This window comes from Coturnix japonica, chromosome 6 (genome assembly GCF_001577835.2).
Source record: "Coturnix japonica isolate 7356 chromosome 6, Coturnix japonica 2.1, whole genome shotgun sequence".
Taxonomy (NCBI): domain Eukaryota; kingdom Metazoa; phylum Chordata; class Aves; order Galliformes; family Phasianidae; genus Coturnix; species Coturnix japonica.
In genome coordinates, this window is record NC_029521.1 from 15,467,206 (window position 1) to 15,491,252 (window position 24,047).

General features: G+C 39.6%; 2 protein-coding genes across 2 annotated transcripts; both read right to left on the reverse strand.

The window, feature by feature from the left end:
- Positions 1 to 259: 259 nt before the first annotated feature.
- On the reverse strand, positions 260 to 8,755 carry GDF2 (growth differentiation factor 2). Its single transcript, XM_015866853.2, has 2 exons — positions 4,956 to 8,755; positions 260 to 3,300 (listed from the first exon to the last, which is right to left on the reverse strand). Exons 1-2 carry the CDS (start codon positions 5,299 to 5,301, stop codon positions 2,363 to 2,365), a joined length of 1,284 nt encoding a protein of 427 aa, XP_015722339.1. The 5' UTR covers positions 5,302 to 8,755; the 3' UTR covers positions 260 to 2,362.
- Positions 8,756 to 9,942: 1,187 nt separating this feature from the next.
- GDF10 (growth differentiation factor 10) lies at positions 9,943 to 22,726 on the reverse strand. Its single transcript, XM_015866851.2, has 3 exons — positions 22,106 to 22,726; positions 16,892 to 17,796; positions 9,943 to 11,656 (listed from the first exon to the last, which is right to left on the reverse strand). Exons 1-3 carry the CDS (start codon positions 22,395 to 22,397, stop codon positions 11,465 to 11,467), a joined length of 1,389 nt encoding a protein of 462 aa, XP_015722337.1. The 5' UTR covers positions 22,398 to 22,726; the 3' UTR covers positions 9,943 to 11,464.
- Positions 22,727 to 24,047: the final 1,321 nt, after the last annotated feature.

Here is a 24,047-nt window from a genome sequence, read left to right on the forward strand (position 1 = left end):
AGTGTGGAAAGATTCATGTTTTGGTTTATTTCTGTACCATCCAAAACAGTATGGCCTATGGGAGTATGATTGCTAGTGCTGGCTAAAGATGAAATTGATTTTTTATTGTTTTTTGGTTGAAGTACAAAAGAGACTTGTAGTACGGTTTTGAGAAAGTGTCTTAAGAGCTTTACTGAAGTTGATAGAATAGCTGGGATCTGAATTGAGCTAAAAGTGACTTCTTATATTCTCCTTCCCCACCACCCCCCCTTTTTTTTTCCCTCTGAGAAAATAATAGATTTTTGAGCAAATACATTTGTGAACATGTGAACATTGTGTGGACTAGTCTTTCTCCTTTTCCACTTTTTAATTTCATAATTCATAAAGTCCTGTGCTCAGTGAAGTCAGAATTACAGCCTAGAACCTTGTGTTTAGATGACTTGAGGGCAAACAGCTACAATTACCTTAACACATGAGTGAAAAAGAATTCTAATGTGATCACACCAGATGCTTGTTTAGTAGCTTCTTTTATGTGAAGAATAGAAGTTGTGCGAAATATTGTAAATCTCAGAGATGTCAATACAAAAGAGAGAGAAAACAGATTTCCAAAAGGAGGAAGATATAACAACTGTAAGATGACAGAAGCCAGTGGGGAGTAGTAAAATGAGAGGATGTCACATGAAACCTAAGAGGTTAATGACACTCAGCTATGGGTGGATAGAATTCTCATGGATCCAGACCTCAGATCTGATCCAATTGCAACCCTCTTCTAATGGAAGAGGCTGTAAATCAGCCACAGGATTCTGGTGAATCATGCTTTGTGCTCATGGGTTGTGATGTAACCAACAGTTCTTGAATTACAACAGCTCTGCTCACACTCACCTGCTGTGTATTCTGTATTAAGTTAACAATAGAAAATAAATTGCATATTAGATTTCAAGCTGAGCTGTTCATAGCAAATTAATTTGTCTTGCACACAAGCTGTCCTAATTTAAAACATCTGTATCCATTTAAATCATGTTGCTTCCATATATTAAGCTTCTTTTCATATTTTTGCTTCGTTAATTTTTAATATTTTGCATATATATGTAGTTTGCTGTGGATTTGAATCAAAAATGGTAGATTCTTTTTGGTGGAAGGTGGAATAGTAGAAATGGAGTGGAGTGTGTTGGCATTTCATGGCACTTTGAATTTGCACCTGAAACCAATGCAAAGCACTGTCTTATCTTGTACAGGCAAAACCTTCATTACAATCAAAGAAAGTTTTCCATAGTTGCAGGAAACATGGAGTTGTTTAGTGAAAATAGAAATAAAGATGGGAGAACTGTTGTATGGCAGTGAATTTCCCATAAAGTAGTGTAAGTGTCCCAGAACATAGAAAGGAGTTATCAATTGTTCCCAGACTTCTAAAGGGTGAAAGAATTTCATATGCAAAATAGTGTTTATCCTAAGAAAAGATAAAGAAATAGAGCCTGGAGTTAGACTCCGAAGAAATTTGTCAGGCCTCAAAAAATTGGCTTGTTTATTTCTTTTCACAAGTGCTGAGCACTGCCAACCCCCACAGCTGTCAGGGTACAGATCCTAAGACTGGATGTCATTTGACTGCATGTTCTTGCAAAGAAATACTAAGAATATGCAGTGGGTCAAAGTGGCTCCTTATCTTTGTGAGGAGATAAGGCCTGCTGCTCCTCCTAGGAAACAGTGTCTTAGAAGCGGAAGGCTGTACTTATCATTCAAGTATGTGCCATAAAAGGGTAAAAATAGGGACACTGAGGATAAGAAAGCTGAAACCAAGGCACCTGCTACCCACAGAAGGAAGCCTTGGAATCAAATGAGATGGAAAGTGTCATCTGTTTGGGAAATTAAAAAACACTTCACTTATATGAGTAAGTACTTTGCATTAAAATGACTTTAAATGTCTCTGAGATTACTGATGTGAGTAAAGATTTGCAGGATTTAGACTCACTGCTTTATCATGCAAACTAATTGCAATTCAGTTACTTCACAGAAGCTGGAAATAAGAACTGGCTGAGAGAGTTAAATTTCTAAGAGGCATAGAAACCTAGAGGACATCCTCAGTCCCAAAGGCTGCATGTGATCTGAAAAGAACTAGTTTAACAGAAAAATTCAAATAAGTTTTGTTTCTGTCACTCTAGCCAAATAATGCATAGTTCTTTCAATCTCACAACATTTTAATTAATATCATATAATGCAGGACATTTACACTGATGGACATTCTTTAAATGCCAGCTTTCCTTTAAAAGCAGCAACAACAACCAACCCCACACCATGCTCCAAACCTTGTTTGCAAGGATTTTCATTTGCATCACTAATGTACAGTTTCACAGACAGAAGTGTATTCTTCTTAGATATTCTGCATATACTACCTGCAGCCACATTCTGCCACTTTCATCCCTTCATAGTTATATATCAAAGTGGGTACACCAGCATCATCCTTATAAAGAATAGAGATTGAATCCAATTTAGTTGGAACACAACAGGCCTTAGAAGCTTTCTTAGGGTTTTGGAGATGCACTAGAGTCTGGACAATAGCATGTTTCGTTGGCGTAACATTATCTGTCAGAGGGAAGAAGCAACCTCCTTTACACTCAAAAGCCTCATAATCTTTGGGTGCAATGATCCAAGAATCCCAACCAATCTCTTTAAAGTTCACATGGAGTGAAGTTCTCCGACAGTGGTTTGCTCCAATGCTTCTCTTGCTTCTGGAGGAATGCTGATGGGGCCTAGCAATGGCTTTTTCCTCTTTCTGTTCTTCTTCAGATGAAGAGTTATTCTTTCCTAATTTGTTTAGCACATTTTCTTGTTCATGAACAATCATCTCCCGGAGCTCTGCTTTGGTCTCTTTTGTACCATTGCTGCGATCATTGGAGAACACTATTAAGAGGGGCAGATTCTTAGTGTCATGAGTAACACTAATATCCAGCTTCCCACAAGGGAAACCACCCAGAGCCTTACTCTCTATTACAACCTCTAGCTTGTTTTTAGTCTTCATCTTGTCTGCCTTAACCCATCTTTTCACAGCGCTGGACACTTCAAACATCTTCCAGCCACACTCCTGAATACTGTGGGAGACAAGAAAAGATTTGGTACCTTCCTTGTTTTCCCAATGGTCCCCGTCTAGAACATCATAAATGACCATGTTGCCTTCCGGTATGGAGGGAGACACAGCTTCCTCGTGACAGGAGATAAAGATTCTCAGTTCAGCTCTGGTGATTTCTTCATACCGTGGAATAGAGACGTTGAAGAACAAGATGTGTTTCTGAAATGGGTTTTCTTCTGGTGAAGTTAAAGAAACAACATCTACAATAGGAAATAAAAACTTATTGTTACAGTGCTCCTGACAGTCCAAATAACTTGCTTTTAAAAGGTGCGGGATGTGTTTTGTGAATAAAATATGACCACGGCTACCTAGCATTAAACAAACAATCAAAAAGAAACAGATACCATCTCCTGGCCAGGTTTCAAGGAGCAGGGAGTGAAAAGATAAAATGTAGTTCCTTGATGTTGGTAGCATTTTCACCAAGGCTGCATGCAGGTGAATGTCTGAAGCAGTGGAGGGGTAGCAGGAAGAGTCTTCCTAGAACAAGGTGCAGGTGGTGCTGTAGCAGGTACTCATCACTGGATGTTAAGTGTTAAGTTTAGCAATTTCCTGAAGAGATTTTACAGAAAGGATTCCTATAAAGAAAGGATTCCTATAAAAAACTTTTAGAATTCACCGCTCATAGTAGTGCAGTAGGATAAACTGCTCTCCTATTACAGAGAAGCATGGTATATATTTGTCTCTTTGAGAATTAATTCTGCTGGGGTTTTTGTTGTCTTCAAATAGCTTTGAAAGCAGTTTGTGTTATTGAGAGTTAGAGAACACAGAAAACATGTGAAAAACCTGAATCAAAGCTCAAGAGTCTGTTTAAATTAGGACTAGGTGATAAACAGTTCTTTGTGTTTAGGTATATTCCAGGCTTTTGTGAGCATTCATGGTGCTTTGGTGTTTTTTCTGCAAACGTGTAGAGCCAGCAACTCTGCCTTGGAAAGGGCAGATATTTTTGTGAGAGATCAGGTTGTTAGTGTTTTAAAGTCATCACTGAATGATATCTTTTTGGTCATCAGTTTAAGATAATTACTCAATTATCATTGTGTTTTAGGGCAATTCTAATTTGCTATTGTTGACCCATCTTCCCTCTAAAGCAGTCTGAGTGGAGAGTGGGGTGTGGGAACAAAAATCTAGTTCATACTGCTGAAGTTTCTTTCCATTTCAGGATTAAAGTCACTTATTTGGGAATCTGGAGATCCTCATAGTGTTGTTACCTGTATACAATCAATTTTTTTGTAAGAACAGATTCTTCCTGTCTCATTTCTATTCCAAAGACTGTACTTATAGCATTTTTCTTTTTTTTTAGTGTCTTGAGATGGAGCTTTCAACAATCTATTTATTGTTACACAGGTAGATCTGGACTTTTTTCAACTCAAGACAAGCCTGGCTACTACTTTCCATGTAAATCTTCCCATCTAAACCAGAATTTGGGGTGGGCACTTCTGGATCCTTGCTTGGATCGAGGCACAAATTTCTCAGTTGGCTATTGTGCTTAAGAATGACAGAAGCTTCCTAGAAAGAAGCGTCCTCTGTCATGAACGCCTGTGCTATAGGTGATCACATATTTGTTTTCTAACATTAAAAACAAAACAAAAAGCAGTCACAAATCTCTACCTGTAAACCCTGTGCTCAACATATTGTCTCAAATAGATAAAATTGTACAACAAAAATATCAGAAATTATTTAGTTATATTTTTTTAAAGATTGAAAGGAGCAAGGCCAATGTCCAAAATTTTAATCTATTTACTTTCTAAGTAGACTGCGGAAGTTAGGCAACCAGTTTCCTCAGAATTTCAAAAGCATCTGACTGCTGTTCATATATTTCTTTAAAAGTTCATGTCCACACACTTAGGACTTCTCCTACCTTCAGTGCTGAAGCTCCTCACAATGTTGGATGCAGGGATTGAGGACTTGTCCGCTGTATATCTGTTGTATAAATCAATCATGAACTGTGGTGGTTCTTCTTTGGTCTTCACTTGTGAGGGGACCCTTGATAAATTCAAGCTTCTTAGTAAATCTGTCTTCATATTCTCCAGGAAAGATTTAAAGTCAAAATGGGTCTCATCTTCCACTTCTCCAGGATCATGAAAGAATGCATCAGACTCTCCCATAACTGGTAACTTGTCCCAGTTTTCCAAAGGCTTGCCTCTTGTCAGACACGCAATGATATTGAAAACAGACAGTACAGCCAATACTCCAAAATAATGCATTTCTTATGTATTTACTTTCTGGCGGAGAGACGAGAGGACAAAGTATTTTAACTGATCAAAAATATTGTATCTTTACAGACAGAGGAAAGGAGATGGAAGGCAAACAGCTGGAATGCCCTTTGCAAATCACTTTCTTGTGTTCTTTTCACTGTCTACTTCAAACCCCAGCCTCTTGTCAGTTGTCAAGCAGATTGGTTGTACACTTGCCCTTATCTGAGTCATTGATGCCATGCTTCAGCTTCCGTTATCAAGCAAAGCTCTTAGTTAATGAAGATTCTATAAACATTTGACAAACACACATGGCTGGTGGGAAGGACACTGTATATTGTAAAGAATCCACATTTCACTTTAGGGTCATCGTTGCCTAATTACTCTCTTTTAGCACTTCCTTGCCAACTCAGGCAGAAGCTTTCTTAGGGACGTGGAAGATTACACAGTTTTCATCATGACTAGAAAACAGAAATCTAGAATGAAATTATTCTATTGGCTATTAGTAAATAACATCTCATAAATACCTTCCACGTTCCATTAGTATGCCATCAGAAAATTTACAGTAATTTGATGGAGAGCTGTGATTCTGCAAGACATGATCTCATGACAGTACAAACAACCTTAAAACTTCTTTCCGTTTATCAGCCAAGAGCTATTATTTGTACACACTGTAATATCTGTTTTGTGTCAAGTGCGCTTCATGCTGTTTGCAGGCTTGTCCTTTTTCAGTCTGATTCTTTTGGTAGATGGGACTTAATTCTTGTTTTTATAGCATCTTACATAATATATTTCTTAGATTCTTGTTGGTCAATACAATCCAAGAGCAACCAGTGACCTTGGAGTGGAAACAGAACCAACACTTCTGATGCTGCATGAAAAGTAAGGGTCTGATACAGTTATCTGTAAGAAGAATGGGACAAAAGTACAAGTCTGGTAGAATTTCTTATGATACAGAAGAAAATAAAGTGTGTATTTATAGGCGAAAATATCACCTGTTATTTGTCTTAATTAACCTGCTATGATTTAATTTAATGGTGTGTATATTTTGTCTGTACTGTTAACATATCATCTTTTTTTAAACACAGCTCAATCCATTCTTACATATGCCACAAATTCTGAACAGTATTATCAGCTCTTACTTTAAAAATAAAAAGTATATTTGACAATATTTTATTCTTTCTGGCCATTCTTTAGTTTGCCAGCAGTGCATGTGGTGTTTAAAGTGAGCTCAGTCTAGGTTGTCATGTGTTTGTTCAAGTGACAACTGGGAGGAAAGGTTCTGGTTAACTGTGTTCCTACATTGCAAAGTCAGAGAAGATTATTTAGAGTTGATTCTATTCTCCTGAGTTTGTAAAGGTTGTTATGTATTACTTAAGGCATTTGTATTTTCTACTTGTGTGCAGTGTTCAATTGTTTGTATTTGTTGTATAACATTTTAAGGGTCTCAGAAAAATGAAAAACTTTTTTTTTTATTTTATTTTTTTTTAGCACTTGTTCTAAAAGAGCATCACTCACACTTAAAACTCTTGGTGCTTCATTTATTGTTTCACTGTTCCTGGCTAACACCTTTTAGACATCAGTTCTACTCACTTTCCTGTTGGATTCAGAAGCCTCATAGCATTGGTAGTTTCTCTCCATCAAAGTACTTATTGTAATCAAGTTACTTCTCAGTTTGCTTTCTGATTAAAAAAAAAAAAAAAAAGTGTTGGTTTTTTTTAGTCACATTCTGGAGGATATTTTCTTTGACAGGTTCTGTTTCTCTTTTTGTGTCATTTCCAGAATTTCAGGATTTTTTATTTTTTTTTTTTGTTTTGTTTTGTTCTTTGAAAAGGTGAACATAGGAGCTATGTGTGGTTTTCTGGTGGCAGTCTTCCAGTGCCATATGCAGAAAAACAATCTCCTTTCCTGCTGGGGTTCTCTGCTCCACAGTGCATCTTTCTGTAGCTTTCATTAGCACTTTTTACATAACATTACCTTTGATGCATATATTATACTGCAGGTCCATGGCACCCACCAAATATATTTTAAAAGGTACATTTGTTCAAGGATGCAGTCTTCTGCTCAGTAGGACCAGCTTCTGTTCCTTGTGCCTAGGTAGGATACTCTGTATCTGCCTACCTTAAAGTAAGTCTTGATTGCATGGCTAGATCAAGTGGTCTATATAAATAACAGTCTCCTGAATGCTCTTGTGCAAATACTGTGGAGGTTGTTATATATAAAAGATTTCCAGTTCACATATAACAATGTTATGTATTGTCAGGCCAAGTGTCATCTTTGCAGAAACTTAATAATTAACAGTTTCATTTAGTGGCACTCCCATTTGTAAGCTTGCTCTTTGAGGTTTGGCCATGAGACAGTTGTTATTTCATGTGATGCATAAGTACAATAACCACGTTCAGTAGTTTCCATTAACTATACTACCTTGTGAAAATGAATTAAAACAGTCCACAGTATACAAAACAGTCTAATTATGCTTTTACCTCTGGCAAATAAGTTGTGATCTCAAAGAATTAAATGGAATATTGTAGTAAAAAGTGTCCTTTAAGCTTTGCTGACTACTATCAGCTGATTTCCTGATTTTATGTCTGTAATCACCTGCTGTTGATATACTCATATTTTTGGGAGGATTAGTGAGATTATCTTGCTGTTTAAGTGTTTGTCAATAGTAACTTTTTTTAGAAATGTAAATACTGAGTGGAAGAGTATACAGCATGGCCATAGGAATCAAAGGACTGTTAGGAGGGAAGATTCAAGATGGCATGGATATCATCTGGCGGCATTTGTGCTATTTTAAAAATAAGTTAAATGTATTAAATGCAAAATTTCCTTTTCCAAAGGAAGAATAGACATTCAAAGGCCCAAAAAGTAGCCACTTCTAAGCAAATTGTGGTGAAAGCCTGGTTTGCATTAGAGAATTGACAGATATAGCTAAACCACAAAATGTCTTGTGACAAAATGAGTTTCTTCTCCAAGTTACTAAATGAAATAAACTTCAACAGTAACAGAATATTCTCTTTTGTGTGCTAAGGGAGTGCCTTGATAGCTATGTCACTTACAGGTATAATTTTGTTTTGCCCATGCTAAATTACATAGTTATGCCAGTCTTTATATACAGACTAGATCTTTCAGGTTTCTCTTTGTATCCTGAAGAGATAGGAGTAGCATTTTTCCCTTACATCCCGTAGACCTTATAACAGACCTCTCCTCATTATTTGCATCAGTATATCTTGGATAGTGAATTTGTACCCAAAGACTAATTCAAGAAACAGAATAGATTCCTTAGGGAAAACAAATGCAATAGACCAGAACAGAAATACGCTATGCTAATATATCATTTTCTTCAGAGCTGTAGCTAAATGGGATCAAGATGACCTACAGAGGGGGGAGGGAGGGGAAAGTCATGTAGAACAGAAGTGCCAATGACTTAAGATGCCTTGGGGAGTTTTATGATAATTGCTGTACGGTAAGAGTAAATGCTTAATTTCTGATAATTTTCTTTTTTTCCCTTATATTTTACCACCTCTGTCAACACTGAGTGTCTCTTGATGTATGAAAACATAAGAACCTTCATTTTTAAGGGGTATCTTTAATAGCAAGACTACACAAAGATTTATCTTAGTAATTCCTGTGTAAGTCCCTCTAGTGCTTTTGGAGAAATGCCTATCAAGATCCATAATCTTTGAGCAATCATAATTAGCAGTCACTACAAGGTGTCTTAGATATCTATTTAAGAGTATGAATGAACAGGCAAGAAATGTTGATAGAGTAAACTTGTAGACAATGCTGTATAAACCAAAACTTGCTTTTATGTAGGTTAGTGGGGAGGGACACATTTACAGAACTCTATTGTCTGGAAATCTGCATCCCTTGAATACAGAATGTTTGTGGTAGAAAGTACCTCATGCCTTAGCAGGATAGAAGCCTTCCAGATAGTTACTCATCAGAGGGTGTGTTGTATCCTTTCCCTGAGCAATACACTTCTAATGCGATAGTAGAGAAGGATAGACCCTCCCTCGAGGAGGAAAGGCTCAGCATCTTGCTCTCTGTGCTACCTCACAGGTTTCAGAAGTTTGTTCTGCTTCTGGTCTGCCAAGATTATTGCAGATATACCAAGTGGGTGAAAATGGAACAATATGGAACAACATCACCATTGTGCCTTGGTGTGCAAGGATAGAGAGAAAGAGAATTGACAAGCTCAGTAATGGAACATCAGTTGTTAGAGGAGTGTTACAGTTATGAGGGCTATCATGAATGTAACAACAGAGGATTGTAAGAGAATTAAAGGAAAGCAGAGTTATTTCTGTTAAGACTTTTAATGGAACAGCTGCCAAATATTGTGTCCCACGTTGAAGTTCATTGCTGGAAAAAGAATTTAATGAAAGTTCTGGAAAGACTTCAGAAAGGAGCCATGAGAAATTGTTTTGAGGCTTAGAATAATAAGAAATCAAAGCTCCTATTTAAATCCTAGCCAAAGTGTAATTTGACCCTGCTCTGTGTACTAAAAATACACAGTGAATATATTTGGGATAATAGACAAAAGGGATCTAATAAAAATAGGTTACAGCAAAATCCAATGGATTGAAGCTAAAGCTCAATAAATTCCAGCTATGATTAAGCCACAAAGAACAAAACTTTTGTAACAACTACTAGTCCAGTAGAGACAGTTTATCACTTGAAGTCATTAAAACCAAATTTATGCATGGTTTTCAATATTTCCAAGCTTAAAAAACAGAAGTTGCATAATACAATGCAAAAACTACTGAATGTAACAGAGTAGATTTTTAGAATGACAATTCTACTATTTTTAGATACTAACATTCCTTTAAGTTATTAGCTTTTGTTAAAAGCATGTAACAATCTAGAGGATATAATTTACAAAAATATAAATCTTGGTTATTTATTATTATTTTTTAGTATTTCAACATATTAACATAGTATGTGTTGCTCAGAGCATGTGTTTAACAACCTGAAATCATCCAGCAAATAAAAAGTGTGGGATGTTACATTATGTCTTTTGTAGAACAAATTACATATTAGGGGAGGGTAACCAAAACTGTCAGTATTAACATCCGGTGTATGTGAAAGCTTATACAGTGCAAGGTTTATTATTGCACTTATTCCAAGTGCAAGGCCTTGCACCTGGGTCATGGCAACCTCTGCTGTCAGTAAAAGCTAGGAGATGTAAGTATAGATCACAGCCCTGCTGAAAAGGACCTGGGTATACCAGTGGGTGGCAAGCTGGACATGAGCCTACAATGTGCCTTTGTGGCCCAGAAAGCCAGTGGTTCCAGGGATACCTGATAGAGGCCTTTCAGTATCTCAGGAAGGGCTAGAAGAAAAGACGGGGACAGCATCTTTAGTAGGATCTATAGTAATAGGACAAGGGAAATGGATTCAAACTAAAAGAGAGGGATGTAGACTGGATAGAAGGAAGTTTTTTTTTATAATTCGGGTGGTGAGGCACTCAAATGGGTTGCCCGGGGAGGTGGTAGATACTCTGTCCCTGGAGACATTCAAGGGTGGGACTCTGAGCAATGTGACTGAGCTGCAGGTGTCCCTGTTCATTGCATAAACGCATACCATCATGAAAGTCCAGATGATTAAGGGTTCCTTCCAACTCAAACAATTGTATAATTCTGTGACAGTGTAATATACTTGCTTCCTGAAGAAAACATACATATTAAGCCCTTTATTACAGCATGTTTATCAGTATAAATATGCAGATTATGAGTGCTTTAGGCAAAATGTTTTGTGTACAAAAGTGATATTCTAATATAAGCCTGCCTTTGCAAGTTCACTTCCCGTCTTCTTAATTAACTGAAGAGATAAAATAGTAAGAATAGTATATAAAAGCATGTTTTAGTCTTTAGATTATGGAAAACTTTACATTTAATTTTCTCACTAAATACCAATGTGTCTTGGATAGGTGGGTTAGGAAGATATTTGCAAAAGTACTGAATGCCTGGAAGGTGAATGTACAAGTCAAATGATGGTACTAAGGCATATCCTTTCAGGTGGGCACAAGTATCATTCTCATCTCTCCATGTCTTCTGCAGAAGAATTGTAGGCTTGTGTTCATTTGTCAACTAAAGAGGATTCATTTCCCATTCACAACTTCGCAGTGCAGTCAAGCAGGATCTGTAGGTGTTGTTGAAGATGAATTTGTATGAACTTATCGGCAAGCACAAGTTTCAACTGACATATTGGGGTATACCTTCAAAACAACATTTTTGTTCTCATCTAAGAACAGGACGCTGAGTGAGCTCATTTTGTCAGGAACACAGCAGGGCTCTGGGATGCCAGGAATGATTCCCACTGCTTTCACGATGCTCTGGATTGTAGCGTGATTTGATGGTCTGACAACCTGGAACAGAAAAGGAAATGGTTATTATTTCATTTATGAGAAGTCCCTTTCCCAATAGGGCTTGGAAAATGACTGCGAGGATGTTTGTGGGGGATGTTTGTGGGTTTTCTTGTTTGCTTGTTTTTCCAAAAAGAAATATATGTGATTAAATCACAAGGCCACACAGGAGTAATGTGCTCATATTTCCAGCCTTCTTGCACAGGATGCGTCCAAGTTTGTACTCCTTCTGCTGCCTTCATAAATACCAGAGGAGGGCACTGGTGGTACAGCCAGCAGTTAGCTGCCTGGAAAGGGAGCCTTGTCCATGATGGTAGCTATTAAATGCTGGAGGCAGGTATGCAGGAGAAAAGGACTAAGGGGAGGCACACTTTTCAGCTGTAAGTTATCTCTTTCTTAACCTCTTGTCTGACAGGGAAAATTGGCTCCCGTAATTATTTCCAAAATAACAATTTCAGTCTTCCAGTAGTACTTCTCTTATACATTATGCTGGAATTAGTTACATTTTCCTGGAGCAATTACTGTGGTTTAAAGTAAGTGCTCCAGAAGCAGGCAGGAGTTGCTGTAAAATAGACAGCCAATCTCACAGAGTGTTTTGTGATCAGAGGACCCTTGCAAATGAATACTTCATACATGCAGTCTGCCTGCTGACCTCTGTCTTCCTCAGCAGACTTCCCGAACACCCAGTCTGCTAGCTAGTCTTGAAATGGGAGGAGAAAACAAAAGACTGAGAGAGTGGGAAACACGTCGTGAAGTGAGATTTCACCACGGCTTTGTAATTATATGCTGTTTCAGGTATTGAACCACTATCTATTGATTTTCTGACACAGTAGAAAATTATTTGAGAAATGCTGTTAGCTATGATGGCACTGAGAATAAGAGGAAAGTTAAGACCTACATTTAGCTATTAAATAGTACACTATTTATAACTCCTTTTTAATTTTTTAAGCATGTATTCAGAAGTTACACTTGACCTTTATAGTCTGAGCAACAAAATAGTACTAAACAGTTTCCGCCACTTCTGTTGTTTCAGGTACATACAGTCAAGCAGAGGTTTACCACTGACCACCTTTCTGTGTCACTGCCTCAGCATAGCATGGAATAAATGTTCTCAGAGTACATGAGTATGTATGAGAATGCAGTATTGAGGCATTCAATTGAGAAGTTCAACAACTTCTCGTCATATGTCATGTTTGAATACAGTCCCAAAAGTGAGTGCAGTAACAGCTTTCATCGGATTTAGTACAAGTGGCACCGTGGGGACAAAAGTGAGGAAATTTGCAAATCTTGACATGGAAGCAGATACTTTGAGTTAGTAGAACTAGTCTCACATCATTTCTGTTTTTCAGATAACTATGGAGTATATACAAAGCATTATTTCTTACCTTATCATGAAAAGTTATGCAGTGTGTGGCTAAATCAAACAATGTTTTTTTGTTTTTTGTTTTTTTTAAGGATAATTCTGTTCTGATACATTTGCTTTAAGTGTAATGTCATACTAGAAATGCAGAACAGACCTTCATTTCTAAGAAAGCTTCTAGCTGTTCCATATTTAAAATTACTTCTTTCAAACCATTACAAGGGCAAAATGTGAAATCTATTCATGATTCTTTACTGTTTCAAGACAGCATCCCTGTCAAGATAGTCCTAACAGGTTTCCAATCCTGGAAAGAGCCTTTCTGTATTTAGCATGCATTGGTGTAATTAGCAACAGTTTACTCTCTCATGCCACCCTTAACCTTAGGATTTCAAAGCTGTCCACAAACAAGCAGCAATGAATTAGCCTAGTATTTGCTACATGAAGTAGAAATAAGCTTCTGCCTGCCTTGTTCATGTCAGCAAATCTGGACAGCAAGAATAATGGAAGTAACGTTTCTGTATACAAACAACTACAGAGTTTAGAAATTCAAAGAACTGAAGCTCCTAGAATCAAGTTCTTGAAATAACCTATGTAACAAACCTCCTGAAATGATCCTGTCTCCTTTATTCCTTTGTAGTGCTGCTTATGACAGTCACAGATCTTAATGTACTACTGAAACAGAATTTGTTTACCCCATGCAAAATATAGCCACCATCATTGCCTTCCCTGCCAGTTACTGTGTTGTAGAATTCTCATGCATGAGCCTGCAGAAGATCCTACTAGGATCTTCTCCAGCCTTACAGCCTCTAGTATCTGCAGAGAACAAACAGATGTGAGCCAAGTTCAGCGAGAGCAGCTGTCACCTCTGAAACTAGTTAGAAACAACTCAGCCTGAGTAAATCAGGCTACCAAGATGACAGCACTAATTAGGTTTCTAATGCCTGCAAGCGTACATATTATGAACAACAATGCTTAAAGAGAAAGCTGCTTATTATGGAATATTACTTTGTGCAGAATCTGGCTGCCTGAGCCTTACACCCACAGAGGAGCCAAGCAGCACACCCATCCCACATCCAGCCAGGCTCTAAATTTTCCAGCCCTTCTGGAAATCTGGCCCAAGTGCTCAGTGACCTTGGGCTGAGCTTGACTTTAGCCTTTATACCAATGTGCTGAAGTGGAAAGATGGAAAATCTGAGTTGAATACCCAGTAGTGATGGTACTGGGCAAGCACTATGTCTTAAATGCTGGCTACTAATTTTATCCAGCAGGCCAGGTTCTGCTCTTTCTTAATCTCTAGGACAGTCATAGCTGGAGGAAATTTTAACCTCAGAAAACAAGAGTGTGTTGATGTAGTTGAAAAGTAAATCTGAAATTCTTCAGGCTTCACTCCTTATTCCTGCTTTATGTCCCTTTTAATGCCAGCTTTATCATGAGTCTACTGATCAAAGAACACCCTCTGCCACATCTTAATAAACAGTACTCCTTAGCTTCAATACAGTATGTTAGTGTTTTTTTTCTTCATGTAGAGAGTGGAATTAAAACCTGAAAGTCATAAGTGATGCTTTCATAAGGATATAATTAAGATTATTCTAACTAGTATTGATAAGGGAGAAGATATATCCAAATGCTGCTTTCTTAGTGGTAACCATTGCTGCTGAACCAGAGATGTGACATTGCAACAGAAGTCAGCAAAGCACTATCAAAACTAATGCAGCATTCCTATTATGGCAGCTGAAGATGCTGTAGCCTACCTTTTCTTAGGAATAAGTTAAAAACTCAGAGTCCTGGTGTGTAAGATTCAGCATCCTCCTGCTTAAATAATATGTACTGTCTCAATGAGCTGTTCACTTTAAACCTTCTGTATAAACAAATCTTACCCTTTCCTGCTGGTCGAGCTCAGTTTCTAGCATGTAGATATACATGCTATCAAAACCCAGTATCAGAACAGAGAGGCAGAGAGGCACAATGAAGCGTTGCACTTCTAAATGACAGTACTACATGATACACAGTCAGGCAGTAAGAGGTCCAGTGTCAAGGTAGATGAACTTGAGACAAAACAACTTGCGCAAGTGCTGTTATGTATCAAGAAATGCAGTTAAGTTAGAGGTGCAGATGGACTAAATAAAATCTTTCAGTGTGATGATTCTCTCCATAATTTAAAATATTTCCCTGGAAATAAGATTTGTTTCTCCATCACCAGCTGACTGCACAGTTGGAGTCTTTATGACTTAGAAGTACACCCAGCCTTTGATGTAGAGCTAGAAAGATTGTATGCATGTTTTTCTGACTTGAGACATATATGCAACAGCAAAAGCTATTTCTCTTTCCACAATGTTTATAGTAATTTTTATACTCTGACCTGAGCTGAAGTTTTATTCAAGTGTGCAGATATCCTACTGTATTTTATAGCAAGCAATAATTCTAGATACAACATTAAATAAGTCAGCAATACAAGCTTATTTCGCTGCTCCAGCTCTAAATGTATTGGTTCTCCTTCAGTTCTGTCAGCTTCTCTTTGCCATACTGTTTTGCTCACAAGGAGCCAGGTGTGTTATTTTCTCTTTCTTTGGTATGTATGAATAATGCATCAGACTGTGGCAGAGGACCCATATTCCTAAGCTGTGTTTTGTTTTTTGAGTGATCTTTCTATACTGTAACAGAAAAGTGAGAACTGTATGTGAGCCTCTGCAAGTTTAATTTTTACCAGAACATATATCAGTTTGTGTATACCTGGATCAGCATTGGCCAGCTACACACAAGAATATTTGGTCTGGGCACATTTTTTAACCCCACCCAGAAATCTAGGTTTCCACTGTTCCTGGACATAAACTAGCCTGCATAGTATGACTCTCTATGCAGTAATACTACTGATTTCAATATAAGCATACATTAGACATCATATAGGGCAGATTCTTGTCTCAGACCTTTGAAATTCTTTTCTGGAAAGTAGTATCAATTACTTATGGACAGAGTGTCTACATGCAAAAAACAAACCACAACAACAAACAAAACAGGCAGTTAAATCAATAACAGGGTCATTTGTAGGTAGGATTGCAAAATAAATACTTTCTGAACATGGATGTTATGCTGTACTTCAAACCTTTGCCCTTCATCTGAAAACCCTATAAAGTGCAAAGAATTTCTGTGTTGCACAGGATTGCCAAAATTTCTGCTTGTTGCCATAGAGTAAGTAAGGTGGGAGAAGGCCAAATCAGAATTGCACTAGAATTCAAAAACTTCATATTTGCCTCTTTATTAGGAAATTTCACATTGCTTCTCTAGAAGGAATTCAAAACCCCAAAGTTAGAGTGTAACAGACAGCTACTTGGCATTCTCTGCTACATATGGAAAAGCAACTTTTTTTTTTTTAGCTCCAGCAGGATTTTATTTTTTTTTTATTTTAGTACTAAATTAAGGAAGCACTAAAGAATTTTGAGACAAATACCAGTTTAATTAACAATCTTATTTCTGAAGTAACAAACTGTTTCTTCAGTTAAAAATGTGTCACTACCCTTCATTTTTTTTCCTAAGGTAGTACCAGTGGAATTCAGAAATACTTTGGTACAGTACCTTGTTTTATTAGTTTTAATACTGTATGCTTCTGATACCACCGCAAAATAATTTGGTTTACTGTGTAATCCCAAGGTAAACTTCGGAGAATTTTATTCTTCAGCCAAAATTAAAAATAACTTGGAATCTTTTTGCACTCTGATGAATAAGTTGGTAGAAATATTACTGCTTAAATTGCTTCAAATAGAGCATCAGAAGACAGTGAGATGCGTAGAAGTCTAAAAGTAGAATCTAACTAACTAAGTAGCTGGATAGGCAGAGCAGTAGTCTACTATTTGTAAACTAACAGCAATGAAAAGGCATGCTACCTTAGGTATTGGAAATTCACATGTCCCTGCACAGTAGTAGGCATCAAATGATTTGGGAGATATGATCCATTCATTCCAGCCAATATCAGCAAAGTCAACTTTCATGTATCTTCTTGAGCAAATCCTAGGCTCATTCCATTGTTTTCGCCTTGCTTTCTTCATCGTTTTCTCATCGAAGTTTAGCACCTGAGACTTTGCAAGCATTTCTGTATTTTCTTGCCCTTTTCTCCTGCGGTCTTTACGGGAGGCTTTTGGCTTCAATGATTTGTAAGCACTCTCCCATATGTCGTGTTTATTGTATTTATTGTTATACTCTACCTCTGGCAACTCATTGTTCTGAATAGAACTAGAGAGGTAAGTATCCCTTCTCACTCGAGTGTCAGCAGAGGCATTAGGTGACAGACTTCGATCTCCATCATTGGAAGGGAATGGGTCATAACGCTGTAGGGTGACAGCCACACTGTTAGGTTCAGAGATCGCAAGGTCATTGGCATAAACCAGTATGTAAGGCAAATGACTGGTGACCTGCTCAGGGAAGCCTTGGTGTTTCTCCCCAGAATCAAGCTCAGCACAGAGGATGAGCTCTGCAGATCGTTTTGATTCTTTTATGATATGTGAAATGTCCTTGGCGTGCCAAGCCCCTCGCCTTTGAAGAAATACAGTGATGTTTCCTTTCAGTTGTCCATAGGCAGAGTTCTGGGGAATGCTTCGGAAGATGAGGTTGAGCCGCAGGATGGGAGGCAGGTGTAGGAGGCGGCATGATGAGTTCTTGGATCGCTTACAGAACACTTCCCTGTGCCGAGGATGTTTGTCAGCATAGAAGTGAAAAGTGGCAGCAAGAACCATCTCTGAATCCTGCATGGATGTTAGATTGAAGCAGTACATGGGCTTCTGTGACAAGAATTCTGCAAGAAAGCAAGAAAACCATTATAAATATGCAAGATAAAAACAAACAAAACACCAGCAGTCAAACCATGTATCCTTACAGTTGCATTAGTTAACTTTGCTTTTTGCTTACTCGTTTCAGACCAGGTAGTACACTGAGCTTATTGAAGTCACTTCAACTCAAAACTGTGCAAGCAATGTTTACGGTTATTAAACTAAACTTTTCCTATGGCACATGAGCAGATAGCATGTTTAGATAGAGTATCATGTCTTTAGTGACACTAATTTTTGACAGCATCTCCCTTGTTCTCTGCATTTCACTGTATGCATAGTGTTCCTGGTAACTTACCTGAAACATATGCTGCATGTAGCAGAGAAGACGGTCCTTGACAAAATCTTTTTTCAGAAATGAAAAAGGCATATTGCTTACTCCCTTATTACAGACCAATAAGATGCACAGGAAAAATATGTACGACTAGCTTAAGAGTATGAAGGAAAGTGGTAGCAGAACTAGGAAGTAATCCCTGTAAGAAAGCATTAAAGAACAATAACGAGTAACTACTAAATTGATGTGTGCTGGATAGAGCCATCATTTGAACTAAACCACAGCAAGTTACAATGCTCACTAATCCTGATACTGCATAGATAGCCCGGAAGTAACAGTGGTTCAGTAGGCAATTTCCATCCACAACATGTGTTTTTTTTTTCCTGATGCAGTGAAATAGAACAGCCTGTACCGATATCCATTTGTTAACATTTTCACACATGGCAGAGCAGCTGACAGATGGTGTTCTGTGATGAAACCCTGCTTGTTTCTGCAGTTCAGGACAGGATTCCTATCAGAAAAACTTTTCATCATTACTAGTCATATCCTAAGATGCTTAGTCTATGAAAAAAATAAGAGTTAAACTCAAGTCTTTGGAGTATTTTGCTCCTATCACTATCAGTTCTACAGAAACCACACAAGCTTGTTCATCTTTGGTATAGAAGTGTTTCAAATGTGAGTCTGAGGGCTGTACAAGAGAAGGGGATTTTGAATTAGGGCTCAGAAAGGAACAATGAACTTTTCTAAATTAGTTCTATATTCCACAGAGAAACAAATAACATGAAAGCCAGATTTCTTTGTAGTAAAGAGTCAATCTACAGCTACTGAAAAATTGGAAAATGCCTGGAAGTGTGGTTTTTATTAGAGACTGAGGAAACTTGAGTTTTGGAGGGAGCATAGTAGTATAATAATTCATTGTATCATTCATGCTTTTACCAATATTTCAACCAAGAATTGTTATGCTTTGCAGATCTACTTTTAGTTGAACGGTACTAGCTACATATTACTAAAGTTATTAATATTTTACTGATTGTATCTACCTGTCTACAGCTTCAAGATCAGAATGCAGGCAAGATGCATTGAGGGTTTATGCAGAGATGGGTAGAGAAGGAACAGGAAAGTGGCCAAAGAAAGAAAGCACAAGCTTTTAGAGGGTAATCCACCTGCTAGGAGAACATTGTATTGCAGGAAGTGAAGATTAGCAGTACAGATTGATTGATAAATTGTATGAAAAACAATATGCATAAAACCTAATTTAAAATGTTTTTAATTTTTATGAAATTTTGTTAAAGCAACTGTAAATCTCTGGAGGCCAGAATTACAGTTTTGTGAAAAACCTTTATTTGCTTTTCTTGCACAGACACACAAAACAGTCTTAATTAAACTGCTGCTATTTTCTAGTCTTCACCAAAGCCTGTACTTCTTTTAGTACAGAAGATGGATGGCATTCAGGGAACGAGCCTGAGCTTTAAGAAGCAATTTACAAGAGGGTTCCGTGGCTTAGGCAGCTGCTTGCTGCCATGAAGACCAATCCTTTTGTCTCAGCAACCTAGATAAAGCTGGGCAATAACTTCGTGTCTTACATTTGGTCACAAACTGCATTCTAAAGCTGCTCACAAATTGACTGTGCAGCTACCTTCGGTCAATTTGTGCTGTTTTCTAAAGCTACAAGGTTCTCTGAAAACTGGAAAGCATCTAAAGGAAAAATGTCTATATATAAATCTGTCCTGAACTAAAGCAAAACTTGAATTATGAATTAAGTGCTTATCTCTCAGCTCTTTATCAGAGAAATGACCAACTATTGTGAACGTATGAGGAGGTGAGTTGAGAAGTGGTGATGAAATGTCTGTGAAGAACTCCTAAAGAACTAGACAATCCTAAATACTGCCAGAGAATCAACATTATATTTGGAACAGGTGCAGAATTCATATGCTATACAGCAATTACTTCACACTGAGTATGGACTACTATTACATCATAACCCAGTCAAAATAATCCATACCCTTTAAGGAATGTATGCTTTCTGGGAGCTAAATAGCAATACAACTCTGCAGCTGAGAAGACCTTAGTAAATGCATAGGATGATGGAACAAACTAAGTCTGGACTGACACACTGTATCTGTGGTCCCCTTTATTACAAATACTAGAGTGTGTAACAACAAGGAGCTTTAAGCTGCAGCATAGAAATAAAGGGTTACAGGTTTTCTGAAGGGGACTTTTACTTCCATTCCTTGGAACAGCAAAGAAAAAGTCATTGTAGGTTGAATCTGTTTTGCTTATCTGGATAAGATGTGTCATTTATATTTCATTAAGATGAGATATTCCACATCTTGTTAGATGATCATACTGATTTATTCTCTCAGAAGAACACTAGAATTTCTTGGAGGATGTAGAGGGAAAAAGAAACCATACTTGTTGGCAAGTTCTTCCCCTCCCTTGATCTTGCGTCATTTTATGGTTCATTTCAAACCATTCATCATTAGTCCAATGAATTAAAAACAAATAATATTTGTCATTTAAAAACAAATGCAGAGGAGCTTCTGTTTTCATATTACTGGGGAAAGATGGGACCCAGTAGAGAAGATATACAGATGGAATACAGGAGAAATGAATTTAGACACAGGTGTGCATTATCCCTGCTGCAAGACTCTAGACAAGTTACTCTGCAAGAATCTCTGCCTTGTTTCCATGGTCTGAGATGAGGAAATGCTGACATGCAGTTGTTCAGTGTGGCCTGTATGGATAGAAAATGCTATCTGGTGTTTTGAAACTGAGTTTAGGCATGTGGATGTAAGTTACCTGAGGGGAGGGAGGAGGGGGGGAAAGAAGAAGAAGAAAAGGTACAGTTCTTGTACCCCTACCAAATCACTCCTATTGGTACAGGGTCTTGCTTGGATAGCAGCCAGTATCACTTGAGTATCAGTTCACCAAGAAAAGTACACATGGAAGGAGGAGGTCATGAAACAACCATCCACAGTGAAAGCTCCTTCCTAACCCCTATTAGTTAGTGGCTGACTAATGATGTAAAGCATGAGGGTTTATTTCCCTCCCAAATGGCTGCAGATACTGTACAACTTTACTTCTGGTTTCTTTACATTGTCATTAGCCACATCATCTTCCATGGGATCTCCTCCTTCTAAAATGGACAGGATGACTTTTTAACATTAAATCTGACATTGGATAAAAATTTAATTAGTATGCACTACAGAGTATGAATTATTGTACAGTAGTCTACTATGACTCGCTATTAAGTCACCTATTATTTGTGCCTATGAAAACAATTCTTCTGTAAGTGTAACAAGCGACATTCTAGAAACCAACCTCATTCACTAAGAACCAATGTTCTAGTTAAAATCTGTAAGAGTTAAGTAAAGGAAGACATTTTCCAGACAGGGTTATCTTAAGTTTCCTTGTCAAAAGATAACAAATGTGAAGAACATTAACTAAATAAAGAACTTATTTCTCGGTAAGAACCTTTAACATTATGTGCGCTGTTGCATCTCCATAGGCCAGCCTCCAGCTAAGTAAAGGAGAAGGAGGTAAAGCATCTGCCTCAGGTTTAGGCAGTGCGAGAGCCAGAGGTGCTGAGCAGTTTGAGACGGTCCCGTAGGCGGCACTCCTAGCAAACCTCGGAGCCGCCCCGGCAGCTGGAGGGGAGGACCTGAGGCTGCAGCACTCGCTGCTCACAGCGTCTCAGGGAAGGTCTGGGAACAGCGCTCCGTTCGCTGACACTTCGCACCTCCCGCAGCGGAGGCTTTGGGGAGGCTGACCGCGTCGAGGCAGATACTGTTGGTGGACAGTACTGTTGGCAACGGTGGGAAACCACCCGCGGAGCAGAGGGGAGTCATCGCGTCCGCGTATTAGAGGGTTCCCCGGCGCTCCCCCCGGCTGCGCAGACCCCCCAGGGGGCGGGACACCCCGCAGCCACTGACAGCTTCGGGGCGAACCCTGAGCTTCAGGGCGAAGGAGCAGCGAGCGGGCGGCGGTCCCCCCCGCCCCCTTACCTGGCCTGCCTTTGAAGCTGCGGACCGTGTTGCCGTGACCGGGTCGGCTCCCCTCCCGGTTGTACTTTTCGTAGAGCTTAAGCATGTGGACAGCTACCATGTCCTGAGCGATGCTACTCAGCGCCAAAGGCTGCTGGGCGCCCCTGCGGGGCTCCGGGCCGGGCGAGTCCAGGGCGGGCGGCGGCTCGGCCGTGCAGCCGGGCTGGGTGCCGGCGCCCTGTCCCGCAGAACAGCGGCAGCCAGCGGGCCGCAGGGCCCAGAGCAAGAGGCAGCAGGCCAGGCGGGATGCCATCGGGGGCTGCTGCTGCGGACGACCGGGCGCTCAGAGGAGCGGCGGCGGTTCGGACGCTGCCTGCGGCTCGCTCTGCCCCGCACGGCTCCGCCGCACCGGGCCGAAGGGGTGGTGGGGGTGGCCTCCCCCCCTGCTGATGCCGTCTCCGCCGGGCCAATCCCCGCGCCCGCGGGGCGAGGAGCTGGGGGTGGCGGGGCAGGGCGAAGGGCTGTGAGGGGTGCGGGTACCCGATCAGGGGACTCCGCGTTGCTCCCGAGCGGGGCTTCCCCCGTCTATTTAAGCGGAGCGGGGAAAGGCTCTAACGGAATCAGCCCTCAGCCGCTGATTGGAGACGCATGTCCTCGCAGCGGCAGCAAGCAGGCACCTTGGCTGCCTGAGCCAGCGGGGTGGGGGTGAGGGAGCGGCGAGAAATCCCCGCTAAAAGGCAGAAGTGAGCACAGAACAGGCGATGCCAAAGGAGAGAAGGGCGGGTGGATGGGCGCGGTGTGAGGAGTGGGGGCATACGTGTATGCAGGAGGATGTGCGGGGGCTCTCTCCGTTAGGACCGGAGGAGCTGAACGCTCTGCCGTGGGAAGGGAGCGCCGCAAATAGCGGTCGTTTCAAGGACTCCGGAGAGCAGTGAGGTCCCGGTGGGTCGGCGCTCTTGAAGACCCCGTGTGAAGCAGCCAAGAGTGCAGCAAGGGTCACTGATAATTCCGAGGAGATACTTAAATACTAGGGGTTAAAGGGGATGTGCACGGGTAAACTTTCGTCATTGGGCTATTTCCATGCGTAATCTAAAGGAGGAGAATACCGGGGTGAATTTCTGAAGGATTTACATGGCTTAGGTCGGAGGGCGTTGATTTGAAAGTGAATGGTGCATGTTGCACTTATCCATCATGTGACACAGGTAGTTCTGAATCCCAGCTTGTAGTCACCCAACGGGCAGATCTGTTATAATCAACAGCAGTATTAAGGCAACCTATACTGGAGACCAGTGTATTTTTAGAGAATTTGTTCATTCTGCCTCTCTTTTCAAATCTTATCCTCCAGTAGCCAAGACAGTTACTTTTCTTGGAGAGTATACAATGCAATAATTGAAAAATTGTTGGAAAAAGCTACTATTGCTGTGTATAACACAACTCTTTTGTGATGTTTTAACCTTGGAGTTTCAAATCTGAGCAGATACCATTGAAAGGCTCTGAACCGCAAGTTTGTAGTTTTTGGATCATTGCAAAGAAAGGTTTGATTCATTTTTAAAATTAGCACCAGGCCACATTACTCTGTGCCCCTTCAGTGTCTGAAATGAACAATTTGCAAACACAAATTTGTCCAAATGTAAGTTACTAAAGTATCAAACCTCCTATTAATTAATCTTTGCTTATAAATATGCCAAAGCAGCCTTTGATGGACTTTTTTTTTTTTTTTTTTTTAAATTTCTCCATGGTAGCATGCTCATGACCTCCACTGGGGGTGTGAGCGAACCTTTTGTTGTTTGTGGTTTTTGTCTGTACTATTTCTATACAATCAAGGTCCTGTGAAAAGGAGGAAGAGGCAGCAGGAGGTAGGAACAAGCTGGGCTATTTTGGACCAATGTCCCATTAAACGTTCTCTCTCTCCTTAACTCGCTCCAAACTCCTATTCAGCCATACACTTTGTATCAGTCTTTAA

Coding starts and splice junctions, on each gene's coding strand:
- GDF10 (XM_015866851.2), bottom strand. CDS start 22,397: ATGGCATCCCGCCTGGCCTGCTGCCTCTTGCTCTGGGCCCTGCGGCCC. Junction 17,797..22,105: donor CAGCTTCAAAGGCAGGCCAG/GTAAGGGGGCGG, acceptor GCTTTCTTGCAG/AATTCTTGTCACAGAAGCCC. Junction 11,657..16,891: donor GTGAATTTCCAATACCTAAG/GTAGCATGCCTT, acceptor TTTCTGTTCCAG/GTTGTCAGACCATCAAATCA.
- GDF2 (XM_015866853.2), bottom strand. CDS start 5,301: ATGCATTATTTTGGAGTATTGGCTGTACTGTCTGTTTTCAATATCATT. Junction 3,301..4,955: donor GAGGAGCTTCAGCACTGAAG/GTAGGAGAAGTC, acceptor TTCCTATTGTAG/ATGTTGTTTCTTTAACTTCA.